At 39.7% G+C, this 15,659-nt stretch overlaps 1 protein-coding gene and 1 long non-coding RNA gene across 2 annotated transcripts; both read left to right on the top strand.

Annotated features, from left to right (window-relative positions):
* Nucleotides 1-2,530: 2,530 nt before the first annotated feature.
* LOC140952157 (uncharacterized) lies at nt 2,531-5,217 on the top strand. The gene is made up of 2 exons (XR_012167337.1): nt 2,531-2,670; nt 5,047-5,217. It is a non-coding gene; the product is annotated as an uncharacterized lncRNA (long non-coding RNA).
* Nucleotides 5,218-5,373: 156 nt separating this feature from the next.
* On the top strand, nt 5,374-6,631 carry LOC140952441 (tripartite motif-containing protein 2-like). Its single transcript, XM_073401863.1, has 2 exons — nt 5,374-5,739; nt 5,912-6,631. Exons 1-2 carry the CDS (start codon nt 5,374-5,376, stop codon nt 6,629-6,631), a joined length of 1,086 nt encoding a protein of 361 aa, XP_073257964.1.
* The last annotated feature ends 9,028 nt before the right edge of the window (nt 6,632-15,659 follow it).

The following is a 15,659-nucleotide window of genomic DNA, read 5'->3' as shown; positions in this document are numbered from 1 at the left end:
TTCAAATAACTGTCACTTGTATTAAAGAGAGAATTGTGGGTAGGGACAAAAAAGAGAGAGAGAGTTTGCGACGGTTTTGCGAGACACTTGTCGGCCATATGTTCTTCAAATGCGAAGAAATGAGTTAATGTACGGCTTTGCAAGTTCATTATCAGCTTTCATTTCTAAAATAATTAACCCACAAGTTAGCCATAGGCACCCTTTGATTCTACTTCGTATCGTATCGTATACATCAATATTCTACTTAATTTCAATAGTAAATTGATGTGCTTACACTTATAGCTCATATCTTCACTTAGCACTAATAACACTTTTACACTTAGCCGCAAATAACTATACTCCTTCGACATACCCTGTTTCGCTTCAATGATAGTATACCGTAAAAATTCCGAAAATAAGCCCCCTGGTTCATATTTTTTAAAGGCCCTTTTTAAGGAACTTTTTTTGGAGGGGCTTATGTTCGAAGGAGCTTATTTATACGGAGGGAAATTTGCGTTTCAAAATCGATTGGACTAGCTTATAGTTGGAAGGAAATGTATGTTACTAATTAGCACGACGTTTTTACTGAAACTCGCCATGAGCACGTAGATCGTTCTAAAAACCGTCATGACTGACCGTCATGTGCAAGTACTTTGTCTAATATGGACCGAAAAAAACCAACCAAGAGTGAAGAGTGAACTACGCAAACAGCCAATACTGTGGCACTCATTTGGCATAAGTAATAGTTCTTTGGCAAATAAAAACAATCATGTGTTACTGTACCGTTCTTGCTTTGTTTCATTTTTCATTTGCATGAGGGCAATTTCCAGGTACAACCCCCCGGGGGCTTATATTATGGAGGATTTTTTGCGTTACGAGTTTGGGGGGCGGGGCATATATTTGGGGGGGCTTATTTTCGGAATTTTACGGTTCTTCAACTGTGTGTACTTTACAGCACTGACTTTATTTTCTATGCGACATGCTTGCAATCCACCCGTTAAAAATAGATTTTAAAAGCAGTTTTCTGCTGGAAATCGCGTGCGTTTAAATCCAATTATTTTGTGTCCCAGCAAACAGAGTTCACCCAAAGCTAGACTTCGCCAACATCAATAACTGACTTAATATGTAAAGGAACGTGGAGCATAAATGAGTTTTATTTCTGGAAGAAATAAATGGTTTTATGCTGAATGTGACTGATCAATATTGTATTTCTCTACCTAGTAGCAAAGAAGGGTTTTCCTGTCTTCCTTTACCCTGTTCCTGAAAGGCCGATTAGAGCTAATCCAGGATTAAAAGTTCTTCCACTTTTTTGTATTTACCTTCATATGCATTGCTAAGAGTAGCGTCATTGTTATATCTCTTATTTTGTAAGCTTGGGTTACATGTTCTTAGACAGGAAAACCGTGCCCAAAATTTGGCTTAATCTTGGCCTTAGGTACCGGAATTTTTTTCGCGCACGTGTGCTTGGATGCTTTTGAGGCGTCCGACGAAGAGCGAACCAACGGGTGGTAATTCTGGCTTGAAGGAAAAGAAGTGGAACTTTACCCTTTGTCTATATTATGCAGTTTCTAAGTGTTTCCTTTTTCTTTTCACAGCACAATGGCATCTGCCCAAGTACCCGAATCTCCTATCTGTCGTGAGCTTTATGATCATCAAAATCTTTTCCCTCGTCTTCTCAGTTGCGGTCGCACCTTCTGTTCCAGCTGCCTAGAGAACTTACTCAAAAATAATTCCATTTCTTGCCCAGACTGCAGAAAAACAGGGTCTATTCCCACTGGTGTCGCAGGACTGACATCATGGAGTTTGCGGTATTTGAAGCGCAAATTCTTCCGAAAAAATCCACCTTTTTGTTGTTTTTAACTAATGTCCTTGGCTTTGATTGGTTATAGCTTCATGACGCAATCACGACCAAAGAACAAGAACTGATAAATGAGTTGGAAACGCCATACAGCAAAAAGGCAGCCATCCTCACAGAGCAACGAGACGTTTTGGGCAACTGTCAAGACTGTATTAAGGCTTGGAACAGGCTAACATCCAACCTGCGATCAGGCGTTCTCGCAGGCTACTCAACCACCAGCCCTCACCCTCAGGGAAAAGCGCCCTGGGGACGAGGTTGGTTCTCTACCCGTCGCGTGTCGCCTTTTCTCGATCTCTATCTCTCGCGTTGGGAGTTATTTTCACGCGCGTTCGCGTTTCGCTCGCTCTACTATCCCTGAGGAAAAATGAGGGACTTTGCGAAAGATGGCTGTTGTGCAGATAGCCTCTACGCGGAAGTATCAAATGTAATTCTACCAGCTTAAAAAGTAAAAACGGCCCAAGGGTGGCCCCGCAAGGGTGGTGTAAGGGAAGTATTATTCAGTGGAGGAAATTTGATAATAACGGGGCAAAACATTCCTGTGCCTCTGATGGAAAAACCTTAATATATTAGATAAGCAGAACCTTTCCCTCCTATGCAAGGAAATCACATCCAGTGATATCACGTGAATGGGCTCAGGTTTTCCTGAAAATTATGTATGATTTATACCCCATCCCCTCCCCAACAGATGCGAAACTGGGTCTGATTAAGTATACGCGTTGAGATCTGACTAGAGTTCATTTAAAGGCGGAAGTGTTGTGCTGTTTATACGTGACTGATCCTTATTGTAAGAGTTGCAGCAATTATATTCTATTGACTTACTTGCTTCACTGAAGGTATGTTACAATTTACTTATGAATATATGCTAAGATCAGGCTTATTGTTTTAAGACAAAACAGAGGCCATGATGTTTAGATTCGCTCAAGTTTTAGCTCTCTGAGTGAATTTAATATGAAGGTATGAAACCATTAAGAAAGCCGGGAGTCTGCCGATGAAATTCTATGATTTGACCATCCCAAAATAATCTCTTTCACAGTATTTTGTTGTCTTATTAAAGCATTATTTTGAAGAGGTTGAATTTTTCTGGGACTGATTTCGCAGAAGGCTTTTAAAGATTTATCATTCTTTGAACAAAAGCCGGAAAATCAAAAAAACAATCAGGGGCACCCAACGAGAATATAGTTCAAAACCACTTAACATAGCATTGTTGAATGTATTTTACTGGCATTTAAACAGTAGATATAGGCATATTTTAATCCCCTAAAAATTTTTCATCTGTTCGGATTTCCTAGCTGAAAGTCTAGTGATCCGAAAATTATAGGGATCAAAACTTACCTTATCGAAAATTTCAGCCAGAAAAAAGGCTCCCGACATTTCTAGGTGATCTTTTAAGGGTAAAAATCCGTTAAAAATAGGCAATTATACCATGTTTTTAGATGTTCGAAAATTCTAGAAAAGGCAGACAAGCAAGAAATTTTACAACAAATGTTCCGAAAATTCTAGATCTCATATTGTCTTCCGAACAGATATTTTCCGAAAATTGTCGTTGGGTGCCCCTGAACAATGAGAATAAATATCAAGCGGTCAGCATCTCGACATGTTCCAGCATTTCGATCGTTTTATATTGGCCGATAACTTCTGCTGAGGTTTCTGTAGACACGCAGGTGTATAGATATCTTACTCCAACCGGATCGTTAAACATATATTTGACACAGATTGAATCTAAAGTTTTAACCCTGACGTTATTTGTTCTTAGGACGTCTTTTAACCCTGTTTGCCCGGCAGGAAATATTTTCATGATCATGATTTGATGATAGAAAGTCAAGCTTCAAGTATTTAATAAATTCGTAGGTAATTTTGGCAACAGTAGAACATGGGAAACGCAAACATGTCTTTTGCAGTAGTAATTTGGGAATGAAATTCGCTCAAATTTCCGCAAGCTTTAGGTATTTGCGGTCAAAATGGTTGCCCATAATAAGACCTCAAAAACACTCCAAGAATCGTATCGTGTATTATGTGTCATGTGAAGCTTGAACTGATGACTCATTGATAACGTCATTCCGTTGGGTCACAGGTTTATGACCGATGATCACTAATTATAATCTGTTGCTGAGACTCAGCTGGCTCCCCATTAAACCCGGCAAAATGAAAAAAGGCCACTCGATGCAAAATCTTCCGGACAGTTGAAATTTGCTCTGGGGGATAGAGTGGCTATCCTCTTGAGTTGCTCCTGTTTGACTGGTCTATCCGGTTTAACCGGAACTTAGCTTTTCACTTTCACAGCTGCGGTAATCTCTGACGTATAAATCTTTTTTTTTCGTCAACAAAACTGTGTACTTTGTGTGTCAGTCGAATTATGTTTTTTTTGTATCTCGTTTCATTCTAGATGTATAGTTTCTCTCTGGGCTACGGCCAATGCCAATGATGACTCTACTTGTAAAAAGAAAACGAAAGCACTTGTCAAAAAAAAAATTGAATCACTTTCAAACTGGCGTGTCAGAATTTTAATGTGAACTTTTTAGTAATAGCTTTCTTCTAGCTTTCGCGGTTCATTTTGTTCATCTCTCGAAAAGGAGAGCTTGCTCACCTGCTACATTTAAAGCTACCGGAAGCGGAGTCACATTGATTGTTTTTGTTGTTGTTGTTGTTTTCTTTGTCCCCTAACAGGGTTACCATGACGTCACGCGAAAATCCTTTTTTATGAAATCATTAGCCTCTTTTACCCCGACCTCGTTCCCAGTATTCTCTCTCTCTGAGCGAGAATCCTGGGAACGAGTTTACTTTATTCATGAGAGTACCATTCAAGGTGTCGGCCAATGATCTTGACCTCGTTCCAAAGAAGGTAGTGCACAGTAACTTGTTAAGCTCTGAGTGCATGAAAGCCGTATGTCTCATTAATTAATGGGGGATGAGACGGTAAAATATCGAAAAAGAATGCCCAAAATGTTAAATTTGGGGACAAAAAATCTCTGCCCTCCCTAGAACATAAAAAATCAGTGCAATATATGATACCCTATCCCCAGTGAGATAGCATCCTTTCAATCAGTCAATTAATCTGGCCGGTAAAAGGAATCACTGATTTGCAGTGTTCTGGACGCAGCTCATGTCCCTTAATCCTTTATGCTAGAATTTTCCTGTTACCCCAATGTACAGTAACATTGCTGCAATTATAAGGCCGGAATCTTATGAACGACTCTTTGCTATTCATCCAGGCAATGGCGACATCACAGGGACTCGAGTGTCCACTCTACTGCGAAAGTTTTGATGGCCAAGACGTCAGCCCTCGTATGCTGAGTTGTGGTCACAGCTTTTGCACGAGCTGCCTGGAGCGGTTACTCGCTACAGATGACAAAATTACCTGCCCAACCTGCAGAAATGAAGTTAACGTACCTCAGGCTGGAGTGGCAGGATTGCCAAAGAATTGGGCATTGTTAAGCCTCATTGTACCTGATCATGAAGGTGTTGATGGTTTGCCCATTTGTGAATTTTGCGAAAATAAGCATCCTGCGAACTCTTATTGCTTGGACTGTGAAGAGGACATGTGCAAGATTGCAGCTGGATTTCACACTCGTAACAAGACCAGTCGTGGCCATCGTGTTGTCTCCTTGGAACCGTCCGCTGTATCTGTAAAGTGCTCGAAACATGACGAGCAATTCTGTTTATTTGATGTCAGGCGTAATTGTATGATCTGTAGGAGCTGCTTTACCGGTTTCCGGGGTCGCCAAGTTGTGTCTCTGGCCGAAGCCGGTTCGAAATGTAAAGAGAAATTGGAAGGACGTGCCACTAGAGCCAGATCTAGAGCTGAGGTAATCAAAGCCGCAGAAGAAGGTGTAAAGAAAGCGAGTCTTGATGTGAAAGCGTCTTGCGACAAAGAGCGTGCTCGAATTGAAAGTGTATTCAAAGAGGTACGTCTTTGACTCAATCGTTTTTTCCTTGAACCGATCTTAACCTCGGTTGATGAGCTTTAAATGAGGTCTTACTCTTTCCCCGGCAATGATATCACACAACCGCTTAGGATTTGTTCCCTAGATAGATTTCTAGAATATTATTATCGGTTTTATACTAATTGTCTTACAGCTTCGTACTGCCATCGAAACAAGAGAGAAAATTTTGTTGAATGAGTTGCAACAAGTATACAATAGGAAGACGCTTATCCTGACAGAGCAGCGGAACCGCCTACGCGAATATCAAGAAAATATAGAGAGTACCGTCAAAGATGTTTTGTCGACCATCCGATCATTGGACAATGCCAATCTCCTTGACGCCAGCGCCAATTTAGAGTCCACGCTCGTTGCCATGGAAAAGCAATCCTTCATGCTTGAGCCTGAGGCACAATGTGTTCCGGAGTTTAACCTTAATCATCGTAGACTGCAATACTTGCAGGACGGTGTCAACAGGTTGGGTACAGTCAGCGATAAGTCGACCTATGCAGAAACCACCACTGCTAGTGGCTCAGGACTGGAGCGCGCAAAACGAGGAGAGGAGGAATCTTTCACTATCATTGCTTTTGACGCTCAAGGTCTCCAACGTACCGTGGGTGGAGACGCTTTTGCAGTAGAGCTTAAAACCGGATCACGAGAGAAAATTAGAGTGAATGTTAGGGACGAAAAAAATGGTAGTTACGTAGTTACTTACACTATTCCTTCAGGTGCTAAACGAGTTGATTACACATTGAGCGTTCGTTTGCGAGGTGTTCACATCCAAGGCAGCCCTTTTGCTGTACATATAGCATCATCACTACGCGGCAAGACTTGCAAAGCGTTTTCGAATGTAGCTAGTAAACTCACTCAGCGTTGAGCAATCTTTTAGCATATTTTTATCAGTTATCAATTGGTTTGTGACATTAAATACCCAAAATATACTCAGATATTTTTTACAGCACATCAACCAACATCCAAGTCAAGATGGTAACTCCAGAATTGCATTAGATAACCCCCAAAAACTGGAAAAAACTACTCTTGCCGGTATTTCGTCTTTTATAGTAAAAGACTTTGTCAGGGCAACGGATATTTTTTACATGTATATTCATATATATTTATATACCACTGTCGTCCAACTAGAGTGCTTCCTTTTTTTTATATAGTAATCATAGACAAGCATTTTGTTTTTTCACAGTAAACAATATAAGGATTTTACCTTCATCTCGGTCCTCCCCGGCGAGCAGAAGCCATTCGATCTTCCTAGATGGGTCAGGAAGAGGGGGTCCTTACCTCTTTCCCAGTTATCTAGGAATTAACAAAGGACCTCTACACAGGGTATCTCCGTCCACGAAAACGCGAGGAAGAGCCTAGCAATTATCCAGCCATCGCGAGCTCGGTGATGCTTGGACAATAAGACATATATATGATTATACTAATAATGCAATTGGAAGATAGTTCCAGGCTTCAGAGGTTATACATCGCTTTATTGCTACAGCTCTGTTTCGTATCATGGCCTAAAGGGGACCACACTCATCAGGTAATTTTAGCGAGTGACCGTTAATTTTACATGCTGACAATATGTACTGCGTTGCCAAATTATTGCTCCTGAAAAGTTGAACACTCTAGAAAAATTATTCTTTATGATTATACCATATACATTCATCTAACCTCCTTTTACTTCAAAAGTAAAACAGTTCCAAGTCCCAGGCCGCGATTTATCTTAGCCGAATGAATGCGGAGATAGTGTTGGTAGTAACATTGTGGTTAGAAGGATTTTTTTACCCAGCATAGACATTATCAACATTATTGGAAGGTTGGTATAGCTTGTTTAGCCTATAGTATAATTGCAGTCTAGCAATACTGTATAAGCAATAAAACAATCATTTCTGCCATCACTCAGTGTAAGGCTAAAAGCCAATAACTAATATATGTATATTGATGATCAGTATTGTTCCCCTTCCAAAGTCAATTATAAGAAATGGAATAAAGTTCTAGCGGCGACTTAACCAAATTTAACTTGATTGTTCTGAAACTGCAATAACGAGCATAAATCAGTTGCTTTCAAGATAGGATGGCGGATTGGATGCACTAGGTACACCATCCAACCACCCTCCCTCTCCTCCCTCCCATGTAAGAAATGAATTGGCCAGCCCCAGGCCTATTTGCGAGAGTAGACTTGCACCGGCCAAGGCACCGACTGAAAGGCGGAAGTGGTGTTGGCAGTAAAATCGTGCTTGCATAAAGTGTCTTGACTCATCATATTGACTTATTTGTTTCTTTAAAGGTAAGTAAAGGTTTTATAAGATATAAATCTGAGCTATATCGAAAATAGCCTTTCCAAGAAAGACAGTAGTCAAGCTACGCCATATATATATATATATATACTATATTTCCGCCAGAGTGAAACTAACCATCAGCGATTGATATATTTTAATATACTTTCACTTCCAGGGCTAAATATGGGATATAAAATGTAGTTCTAAGTTTCAAATCAGTCCACGAAGACCCATGGTGTGTGCATTCAAATATATTTTAATTTCAGTCAGCATGTAATATAACTATACCTGGATTTTTGAAAACCGGGTTAGCAAAAACTTCAACTCATTCTAGTACTTGGCAATTTAAAGCAATAAAACTCGGTCAAAGGCCGATTAAAAGCCTTTATCTGACGCCAGGCAGTAAGTTCATGGTCCTTAGAAGCACTCCAACGAGTCCAAATTTAAAATGACGCAAATTTTAGAACGTTTATTCAGTAATCTGACTTCGCGAAGTTTCAAACCGGTGTCATTTCAGTCTAGAAAGTTTTAAGTTGAGTGATCTACAGCAAAGGAGTGCCTGGTTAAGGCTTACATAACAACTTAAATAGTTAGCAAAACACTACTTTTTTCGCGGTTCGATAAACGACAGGATTTGGCATGGAATAGACAACAAACTGAATGAAACATAGTGCACGAAAGTGCAAAGTACAAAAAACATACTGATTCGCGCAAGGAAAAATTAAATGGAAAAAAAATCATGCCAATTAATCCTAATTCATAAAAGGAATTTGGTAACGGAAAAAAATTCCTGCGGCTCGAAAATTCCCCTTCCCCCCATAACTTTTCGAATGGTCCAACCCTTAGTGGTCACCTTAGAAAAGCGAACAATATCGTACCTTTCTGTCTCTGCCCGGATCAGGGTGATTGATCCGTTTAGCCAAATGAAATGAGAATATAATACGATATTGGACGATGCAGACTCTGCGAATCGTAATGACTTTGTCCCATCTCAGAGCTTTATATGATGCTCTCCGGGAAACTTTTTTAAAGGTGACCAATATCTAAAACTTAACTGCTAAACGGCACCGAAACAAGCTTTAGGGGCGCACTGATTTCAAATAATTGTCACTTGTATTAAAGAGAGAATTGTGGGTAGGGACAAAAAAGAGAGAGAGAGTTTGCGACGGTTTTGCGAGACACTTGTCGGCCATATGTTCTTCAAATGCGAAGAAATGAGTTAATGTACGGCTTTGCAAGTTCATTATCAGCTTTCATTTCTAAAATAATTAACCCACAAGTTAGCCATAGGCACCCTTTGATTCTACTTCGTATCGTATCGTATACATCAATATTCTACTTAATTTCAATAGTAAATTGATGTGCTTACACTTATAGCTCATATCTTCACTTAGCACTAATAACACTTTTACACTTAGCCGCAAATAACTATACTCCTTCGACATACCCTGTTTCGCTTCAATGATAGTATACCGTAAAAATTCCGAAAATAAGCCCCCTGGTTCATATTTTTTAAAGGCCCTTTTTAAGGAACTTTTTTTGGAGGGGCTTATGTTCGAAGGAGCTTATTTATACGGAGGGAAATTTGCGTTTCAAAATCGATTGGACTAGCTTATAGTTGGAAGGAAATGTATGTTATTAATTAGCACGACGTTTTTACTGAAACTCGCCATGAGCACGTAGATCGTTCTAAAAACCGTCATGATTGACCGTCATGTGCAAGTACTTTGTCTAATATGGACCGAAAAAAAAACAACCAAGAGTGAAGAGTGAACTACGCAAACAGCCAATACTGTGGCACTCATTTGGCATAAGTAATAGTTCTTTGGCAAATAAAAACAATCATGTGTTACTGTACCGTTCTTGCTTTGTTTCATTTTTCATTTGCATGAGGGTAATTTCCAGGTACAACCCCCCGGGGGCTTATATTATGGAGGATTTTTTGCGTTACGAGTTTGGGGGGCGGGGCATATATTTGGGGGGGCTTATTTTCGGAATTTTACGGTTCTTCAACTGTGTGTACTTTACAGCACTGACTTTATTTTCTATGCGACATTCTTGCAATCCACCCGTTAAAAATAGATTTTAAAAGCAGTTTTCTGCTGGAAATCGCGTACGTTTAAATCAAATTATTTTGTGTCCCAGCAAACAGAGTTCACCCAAAGCTAGACTTCGTCAACATCAATAACTGACTTAATATGTAAAGGAACGTGGAGCATAAATGAGTTTTATTTCTGAAAAAAAATAAATGGTTTTATGCTGAATGTGACTGATCAATATTGTATTTCTCCACCTACTAGCAAAGGAGGGTTTTCCTGTCTTCCTTTACCCTGTTCCTGAAAGGCCGATTAGAGCTAATCCAGGATTAAAAGTTCTTCTACTTTTTTGTATTTACCTTCATATGCATTGCTAAGAGTAGCATCATTGTTATATCTCTTATTTTGTAAACTTGAGTTACATGTTCTTAGACAAGAAAACCGTGCTCAAAATTTGGCTTAATCTTGGCCCTAGGTACCAGAATTTTTTTCGCGCACGCGTGCTTGGATACTTTTGGGGCGTCCGCCGAAGAGCGAACCAACGGGTGGCAATTCTGGCTGGAAAGAAAAGAAGTGGAACTTTACCCTTTGTCTATATTATTCAGTTTCTAAGTGTTTCCTTTTTTTTTTTCACAGCACAATGGCATCTGCCGAAGTACCCGAATCTTTTATCTGTCGTGAGCTTTATGATCATCAAAATCTTTTCCCTCGTCTTCTTAGTTGCAGTCACTCCTTCTGTAAAAGCTGCCTAAAGAACTTACTCAAAATTAATTCCATTTCTTGCCCAGACTGCAGAAAAACAGCTTCTGTTCCCACTGGTGTCGCAGGACTGACATTATGGAGTTTGCGAAACTTAAACCGCCAATTTTTCCGAACAAATCCACCTTTTTGTTGTTTTTAACTAATGTCCTTGTCTTTAATTGGTTATAGCTTCATGACGCAATCACGACCAAAGAACAAGAACTGATAAATGAGTTGGAAACGCTACACAGCAAAAAGACAGCCATCCTCACAGAGCAACGAGCCCTCTTGGCTCAATGTTAAGACTGTATAAAGGCTACCGTCCAAAGCGTTTTATCGACGATCCAATCCTCTGATAATGCTAATCTCCTTTACGTCAAATCCGCTATAGAGTCTACACTCCAAGCCGCCACCGAAAACCAATATCTATTGCTTGAGCCAGAAGCCCAGTTTGTACCAGAGTTTACGCGCTGTGGCAAAAGGAGATTACAGCGAGTCGTAGATGCACTTAATAATGTGGGTGTGGTCATGGACAAATCTATATGTGCAGAAACAACCACTGATGCTCGTTGGGGCCTTGAGTGCGCAAATCCGGGGGAGGTGGCGTCTTTCACCATCACTACTCGTGATGCTCAAAAGCTCCCGCGTTTCGTGGTTGGCGACACTTTTGCAGAGAAGCATAAAAACGACTTAGAAGATAAAGCTAGAGCCAATGTTCAGGACAAAGGAGATAAAAATTATTTGGTAATTTACACTATCCCTGGAAGTGCTAACCGGGTTGATTACACATTGAGTGTGTGCTTACGAGGTGCTCACATTCAAGGCAGCCCTTTCACTGTGCACATGGCATCATCACTACTCCGCAAGACTTACAAAGTGTCATTGGATGTAGCTAGTAAAATAACTCAGCATTAGTTGGAAAGTCGATTTCCGTGCTTCAGTTCGTTTGTTTACAAAAGCTTGAGTTCCCATATCCTTATTTTTGTCGAATCGAGAAACTTGTTAGTTTTTTTTCTTTCACACTACTGCTCACAAGCACTTACAATATCTACTTTTTTTTAATATGTACTTTTCAAAATAATGATGCTAATAGTACTGATAATAATAAAAAACAGAACTCAATCGGTTTTTTATAATACAAAAGAACTCAATCTATACTTGTCAAAAACAAGAACTGAACTCATTATTAGGCAAGGTGCACGATTTACTAGTGTTTCTCACTTTTTACTCACCCTTTTTTTCAAAACTCACTCTCATTCAGGCATTCCTAGAACAAAAGGTTCCTCAAAACGTTTAAAACGGCATTATTTTTAAAACGTGGAAATTGGAATTTGGCTAGTTTCTTTTATCCAGATCTGCCAGCAACTTTTTTTATTCAGCTTCTTACATGTACTACTAGTTTATTTCGCACAATGGCTCCATCTGCGTGGCAGGCGCTAAAAGATGAGGGAAGGGGAGAGGGAGAAAAGGGCGAAAAGGAAGAAAGCGTCTGGGCATGCGCTTTCCAAATTGTTCGTAATAGACATTTTCAATATAAATGTCGTGGCGACGTCAAAAGGCAAAGGACATTACGGAAAGTAGATTGGGATATCTATATACATTGTGGTCAGGGGGCAACTTAACTGTACTCGTGCCCAGGGGCGTGCACATCGAAATTCCGTCCGCTCCTGGGGACGAAGGGACTTGTCAAGTGTTACTAAGTATACCCGGTGGGGTGAAACTTCATGTTTTCGAAGGTCTTGTAGGATTGATTCAATTTTCTTAGTGTATTTGCCAGTGTGAGCTCCGAGTTGCTGCTTTTGTTTAACTAAGAAATAAGCCTCGAGTAAGGCTTTCGCAGAGAGTTTCAGAAAATACTTCATGTTCAAAAGCGTCATCTATTCCCCACCACTTCCCTTAGGAAGTTTGTTCCACGACTAACATACAGTAGTTCCCGTCATCAAGGCGGTAGTGCTGTCGGTGAAGAGATCTTGGTCAAAGAGGTTCTTGTGCTTCATTTTCGGAATTGTTTGCCTCACTTAAGGTAAGTTCAACTTCTTTAATAACAATATGTGAAGGAAAGTGTTATTCTTAAGCAAAAAATAGTCAAATTTGAAATATGTATGGCTTATTTCTTGCAAAAAATCTAATGATAACTCGCAAAACAATAGCTGCGGTCATGTCTGGACTGTTACACTCTAAATCCTAAAATCCTGCCACCGCACATTTCCATTTGAATTTCACATATTCCCTTTCCCAGACATGACATGTACTTTATTACCTAACCCCCGGGATCTAATATAAGACTGTGAAGTGCATGAAACCTTTTTCAGCTACTGAACATTGATTTTTAGCATATGACAAAATGTGTAATATTGGTTCATTGCTCTTCCTTGCACTCTCATTAATCTTAACATTGAAGGTTTCAAGGTCGGTTTGATGATAAAGTATAACATCTGCCAAATCACCACGTATGATGTCTTGGAGAATGTATGGATGTCAGGGTTTTCGATCTGATGGAAGAGTATTACCCAAAAAATGATCCAAATGTCGCTGGCCGTTTGCACAGTCAAGCGTTAATTTTGTTCAGATTAAAGCCGTGCTGGAGTATTTGAATTTGATTAATGAGCAGTCATCATGAGTCATCATATTCATTTTAAAGCAATCACAAAAAATCTTTCTTTAATATGTTTAATACAATTTTATGTGAATTTGAATTTTCTGTGAATAACAATCATTAACATCAGGATTTACAGTAAACAACTCTTCATCGGTCCGACTGTAACTTCGCCATGAGTAAGTTATTTTGCATTCTCATTCCCAGAGGCCGCGATCCTTTTGTGCAGCGGGAGGGATCACTAACCTCTGGAAGAATCCGAAAAAACCATCTCTGATTGGCCGATAAAATCGTGTTCATCACATGCAATTTCTTTGCTAATCAAAAAACCATGAGCAGGTTGATTTGATTTTGATAGGTCATGTATACACACAAATCTCAAACGACTTGAAACCGTTTAGGAAAGCGTTTACCTCGATAAGTTCCGAAATCACGCTACAATGACATTTTGTTCAACTTTTTTCTTATTTTTGAAAGACTTTTCACTGCTTTTTGTAAAGAGATGTTATACTTTTATGCACCTATCAATGTAAAGCTGGCGGGGAGGGGGAGGGAGGGAGGCAGGGCATGGGGTGGGGATTTGATTGTCTTTGTTGGCCCTGGAGTAGGGCATTTGACTGATCTTGTTCTTCCGGGGGAGGGGATATTTGAATCTTTCTTGGCCCGACGAGGGGATATTTGACGGCCGACTCGGAAGAAAGAGACTGTGACCGAACATATGTCATAGAGGCCAACGAGAACAAGTGAAAGGTGAGTGGATTTCACTGTTTCGACTTCAAATTTCGTTTGTTTTAGCGTGTTTTTGATCAACTGAACCTTACCTACCTACTGTGATATCAAAGTAAACGGAAGTAAAGAGAAACGAAGTCGACTTTTGCAAGTAGAATTGATCATTGTATGGCGCGTTCATTCGTTACAATCACTGTAAGCTTATACTTATACTGTAAGCTTTACTAAGAACAGTATAACTTACAAAATGTGGACTTCCTCATAGAGATTTCTGTATTCTACGCAGTGTAACACGGATTGAATGGTTAAAACGTATAATAGCAGCTGTACCAGGAACATGTATCTTTGGTGATGCAGTAACGTTTATAAATAAATTGATTGCAGTGTTTTATTTGGAGATATCATTATTGTGACTTTGTTGGGTCCAGCCTCGGGATATTTGACAGCAATGTGCAGCCCAGGGTGGAAAAATTTGGTTCCAATTGACTGGAATGATTTGCCCGTGGGCAGGGAATTCGACGGCAAATTTTTGAAAAATGTCAAATCCCAACCCTTGCCCTGCCTCCCTCCCACGCCTCCCTCCCCCGCCGGCTTAACATTAATAGGTGTATTATGCCACTGAACCTTTCAAATTTGCATACAGCTTAACGAAAGAGAGTGTGTCGTCGTGACTAATTCATTCGCCGCGTTTAAATAGGTATACGTTTTTAATTCGGTCTTCTTAAACAGTCCTTTCATGTTTGAAATACTTGTCCTTCTCCACTAAACTTACATCGATCAAAGGTCACAGAAAGAAAAACTGCTTTGCAAAGAGTAAATTGTAACAATGTGCGAGCAAGGAATTATCCCTTGAGAACTTCTCTCAGTCAAATGGGTAAACAATTTCACGCAGGTACAATTAAACTGGAACCAGGATTATTTTTGTGGTTTCAGTTTTGGATTCTTCCAGAGCGTCCGTTGCTCCATCCGCTTGACAAACGTAACGGAGGCTCTGGGGACGAGATTGGCTATTTTGAGGAACTGGATGAAGGGGTACAAATGTCAGTTGCTGGCAGTTGTCAGTTAAAATTTGGACCATTTGTCAGTTGTCAGTTCAATTTTAGGCTTTTTGTCAGTTGTCAGTTAAATTTTTATTAATAATTGAATATGAAACTTATTTGTTTATTTTTGATCTGACATTTAACTAAAAAGGCGCATATGATGTGAATTAAACATTAAATTCGAAACCCGATTTCATGGTACCTAAATTTTTATCAGTTTTCAGTATTAAAAGCATTTCAACTGGCCCTCTATTTCTCAAGTCTTGTGTTCCTCTCCACACAAACGTTTTTGCTGTCCAGAGTCCAACTTCTCTAGCTCTGTCGAAATACCTAGGTCCTCAGTTATACAAAGTCATTTTCTCTCTCTATTGAAACCGTCAGAGTGACGTCTTACTGTATTTCCTCGAATAAGCGCCCACGCTCTAATAAACTGTGAAGTGACTTTTCTGCATTTTAAAGAAATCTTATAAACTACTCTGTATTATTT

The sequence above is a fragment of the Porites lutea genome, chromosome 11 (genome assembly GCF_958299795.1).
Source record: "Porites lutea chromosome 11, jaPorLute2.1, whole genome shotgun sequence".
NCBI classification, from domain to species: domain Eukaryota; kingdom Metazoa; phylum Cnidaria; class Anthozoa; order Scleractinia; family Poritidae; genus Porites; species Porites lutea.
This window is presented reverse-complemented; position numbering and strand designations above follow the sequence as displayed.